At 46.2% G+C, this 4,505-nt stretch overlaps 1 protein-coding gene across 2 annotated transcripts in view; it reads left to right on the top strand.

Moving 5' to 3' along the window:
• The first annotated feature begins 1,829 nt into the window (after positions 1–1,829).
• Positions 1,830–4,505, top strand: part of ZC2HC1A (zinc finger C2HC-type containing 1A) — a 58,785-nt gene continuing 56,109 nt past the window's right edge. For both annotated transcript variants that reach the window (XM_072411019.1, XM_072411018.1), the window contains exon 1: positions 1,830–2,082. In XM_072411019.1, the coding sequence (XP_072267120.1) occupies positions 2,067–2,082 (16 nt within the window). In that variant the 5' untranslated portion in view covers positions 1,830–2,066. The remainder of the gene's footprint in view (positions 2,083–4,505) is intronic.

Raw genomic sequence — 4,505 nt, 5'->3', positions numbered from 1 at the left:
TCCTGCAGATCCCTTGATGGTGCTGGACATTCCCTCGATCAAGTCCCGCATCATGCTAGAATTCCTCTTCACCTCAGCGCTTAGGAAGTGCTGGGTGCCGCCATTAATTATTATTACACAGTATTTATATAGCAGCGACATATTACGCAGTGCTGTACAAAGTCCATAGTCATATCACTAACTGTCCCTACCTCAATCTAATGTCCCTACCATAGTTATATGTCTTTAACACAGTCTAAGGTCAATTTGGGTAGCCCATTAACCTAACTGCATATTTTTGGGATGTGGGAGGAAACCAGAGTACCCGGAAGAAACCCGGTGAACCTGCAAACTCCATGCAGATAGTGTCCTGGCTGAGATCGAACCTGGGACTCAGTTCTGCAAAGACCAGAGTGCTAACCTCTGAGCTACCATGCTGCCATCTTTAATCTTCTTGGCACATCACCTGATCTCATACTGCCTAGCTGCGAGATTGGGTGACGTAGCCGCTGTAAAAGGGAACAAATTGGGAAGCCGATCTCACTGTGCATGCATGAGATTGGCATCTTTTTCCCTTAGTAGAAAAGATGCCCCTTGTGCGCATGGCCAACTTTAGGGTATGCGCAGAAGGAGCATCCAGAGCATCCTTGGATGTGTGGTGTAGGTATCCCGGGGGGCTCTGCGCTCCCATTGAGTCTTGTTCGCTGAAGGGGGAGGTGCTGCACCCTTTTATTTTTTAAAAGTATGTTGCACTAAAAAAAAATAGATAACATTTTTGCTTTACATATAAGGGTTGTCTACCCATTTATGTAAAGTGAAAATATTAAGTTTAGGTACGCTTTAATCTACAATGCAGAAAAAAAAATATTGAAAAAACATTGGATTAGAAGGTGTGTCCAAAGCTTTTGACAGGTTCTGTCTATAGACATAAATAAATAATAAAAAAAAGCTTCCCTGCTGCTTGTGTGCAGGACAAAGGCTTGATGGGGGGGAGGGGGACGGTTTGCATGACACCTGTGCATTGAAAGGTAAGTCTTTCAGATAAATTCTGTGATCGCTCCCTGCACATAAAATCAGTTCAGATATTGGTGTGTCAGCCCATTTTGTACTCATTAAACCCAAAACAGGGTCCTAAACAGCCCACTTTCCAACCACTTTTCACCTCACTCTGCTCTCACACAGCACACTCCTTCCTCATTCACTAACAAACAGTAGACAAACAACACAGTCCGCTGCAATGACTTAGCATGCCCTCCTATATCAGCATGGCACCACATAACATTTTACAAAATGCTCATGCCCACTTATAGTGACCGCTAACACACTATTTGGCATCCCCAGTATCCCTACCCGCGTGCACGAGAGCCTCTGCGCGTTCCTGGCTTTGAACAGCGCATGTCACCTTGAATGACACTCCCATCACTTTACATATCCCCGCCCGGCACCCCGCCTAGTCCCGCCCTCAGACAGAAATTAACTCTTTGTGGTCGGCAGTGCAGCTCCAGTTTAGACTTTTTCCTTCTCAGCGCCTAGTATAAGAATTTAACCCTTTCCACACAATTTAAACCCCTCTATTCTCATTACAAGCGGTGTTCAGAAATAAGACTTTTACACAGAGTCGCTAATGTGACAATTCCACACATAGATAACTCTCCCCTACTATGGGTCCAAGCTCCTTTCAGGATTTCCATGCCCCGCACACTATGCGCCTGTGTGAAAGATATTCTTAGTGTGTGAGGGGACGGAAAGAGTTAATCTCTCAGCCTGCTGTGCTACAGAAAGAGTTGGGCGTGGCCATATAACATGGTGGGCGGGGTCAGATAGTTGGCTCTATGTTCGAGGTTCCTTTGTGATATGCGCTGTACGTGGTGGAGTGCGCTGAGGCTCGCGCTCGCTGATAGGGTTGCCGGGGATGCTGGATTTTACGTATTTTGGCGATCTCTAACCCCGCCCACTGTGGCTCTCTCGGTGCCTTGTGACGCTTCTCCATCAGCCAATTACCGGCCTGTTGGTTACCAGTCGGCTGTGCTTCGGTTGCCGTGGTAGCGGGAGGACACATAGAGAGAAGCGAGACAGAGAGGGGAAACATGGAGGATGTGGAAGGTAAGGAGGGGCTGCGGCATTGTTCTGTGACAGCCTCCTGCAGAGGGGAGTCCTGGAGATAGCGGAGCATCAGCTGACTGATATCATGAATCCGTCCGCATTGTTATGGAGGCCGAATCAGGCTGGGCGATGGAGTTCCATTTGCAAGGGCCTCTATCACGTGTCTGATATGGCACTCACAGCAGCAGGAGCGAAGTACAAGGCATCCATGCAATGCAGTGCAATGGGCCCTTATGTCTCCTAGTGTCCCCACTCCTATGTAGCAGCATGTCACCCACTGATCAGATCACATTCATTCTACATTCACTGAAGATTCAGATTTAGAAGTAGTGAATAGGCCAGTGACCTCCTTGGTGTATATACATGTTACATGTGTGTATCTTTCACTGCCTGCATTCTGATTCCATTGCTGCATCATCTGGTGAATGGGAAGTAGAATTGGTGATCTGTCAGCAATGATCGCAGTGGGCGAGGTCTTCTTCCAGACATGAGCACACGGGGTGACTAAAGAGGAAGTAAACTCAAAATCCCCCAAAACACAAAAAATTCACTTACCTTCAATCCCGCGGAGCAGTTGATTGGTCTGCGGGTGTACCTACCGGGTGTCTTCTATCAGGTCCCGGCATCTGTCTTCGGGCCGGCGCCCCGGTTGCGGAAATCTCCGCCACCTCATACGGATTCTTCCTCCTATGTCAGCCGACCCAGGTGACCCGATTGAGTGACGTAGGTTGGAAAAAAACTTTTTTCAATTTTTTCCCCCTTTTATTGAACATGGTTCTTCTCCGCATGCCTGAGATGCTTGGGCATGCCCAAAAGGAGCACCCAAGGCTCTGCGCTCCCATTCATTCTCAATCGCCTAGGCAATTTTTCATAAAAGGGTGTTGCACTTAAAAAAAAAAAAAAAAACATAATTTTTTACTTTGTTGTTGTCTACCCTTTTATGTAAAGTGAAAATTCTGAGTTTAGGTACTCTTTAATATTATTGTCCTAATACAGCAGTGTTTTCCCCAGCCCCTTTTAGGTGGGTGCACCACCCGGCACTTTTCAGGAACCACCCGGCTGTTTTATGGTGGTTACTGATGAGTTGGATCACATAACAGGGACTGTCACCCACCTAAAACTTCTTCCCACCCAGCTTAAAAAAAAATTCCACGTTGAGCACTGTACATCACTTCAAATATTCATAAAATGTATAGGTTCCTGAATTCTGTCTCTGTATTAGCTTCCTGCAATCCCCTGTGCAGCAGCACTTGTCTGGAAGAGGGTGAGCCAACAGCCAATCAGGGCTCATTATCAATGCTTGGCGCTTGCAGCCCAGTACACAGTGTAAAGGTATACACACACATCAGATGCCAGTCCCCTGCGACAAACCGTTGTGCTAGCAAATCTGACGTGTGTTTCGCAGTTCCCGGATGTCGTTCATCAATCTGTCACAGCAAACTGATGAGTGATCAATTAGGAACAATGACTTTTCAGTGCAGGGACATGCAGCGGGGTGCCGCTTGCTCATCCCCCACCCCCCATAGAACAGACTGGTGCTGAGTGTACAGTACCCGTTCTTTCATCTCTCACTGTAGAGATTGTTTCTAGCAACATTACACAGATCTCTGTATTTTAGCCCCTGGGAAGATTATCTGCTACAGCCACCATCTAATTGCTTGAGATGACATGTAATCCACATGGGGCGTGCATTGTTTTCTAGGAGGAGCCAACACATAAGCTATGTACACACCAGATAATTGTCACCTAATATGATTGATTGTGATCATTTCTGGGGAAAATCTAGTGTGTGTACAGTGGCCTTCAGTATGGAATATTGATCTGCATTGGTGGTATACTGAATGACTGCATAGGGGAGGACACAGCGGAGAGCCTCCTGCTCATCCTCTTCATAGAACAGAACAGCGCTGTGTTTACAGAGCTCATTGGTTTTAGTGTCGCTGGAAACAACCACAAAAGACCTTTTACAGGAATTCCTAGCAGTAACTAAGTTTTGGTGTGATCTTTAGTGTTCAGTACACTCCTATACACTACATGGATAACTATGCTTTAGGCCGTGTTCTGTTTTTAAGGTAAAGGAAGTTTTTTATTTACTTTATGAGGTTTGTGCATTACATAGTAACTGGTATTTGTATAGATTGTTACATAGAAGCCTTTAGGTGTGGTGTGCTTTCACTAAACAGTTGCAGGTTTGGTCTCAGGGGCAAAATAGGTGCTCGTTTTGTCTAGGGGTAGATACTTCGTACCCCCTTTCAATGCAGGGCCATTAGATCTACATGGAGGAGGATGATGTTACAGTGAATCTAATGTAGAGGCTTCAGGGGACTGCAGAGGAAGTGAGTGCCGGATACGTTTTTTTTTCTTTAACAATCTACCCGCAGACACTTAACCCCTGCGTCGGGGAAGGTAAATAGCACCTGCTC

This window comes from Pyxicephalus adspersus, chromosome 5 (assembly GCF_032062135.1).
Source record: "Pyxicephalus adspersus chromosome 5, UCB_Pads_2.0, whole genome shotgun sequence".
NCBI classification, from domain to species: domain Eukaryota; kingdom Metazoa; phylum Chordata; class Amphibia; order Anura; family Pyxicephalidae; genus Pyxicephalus; species Pyxicephalus adspersus.
Note: the sequence above shows the minus strand (reverse complement) of the source record. Positions and strands in the feature narration are given on the sequence as shown.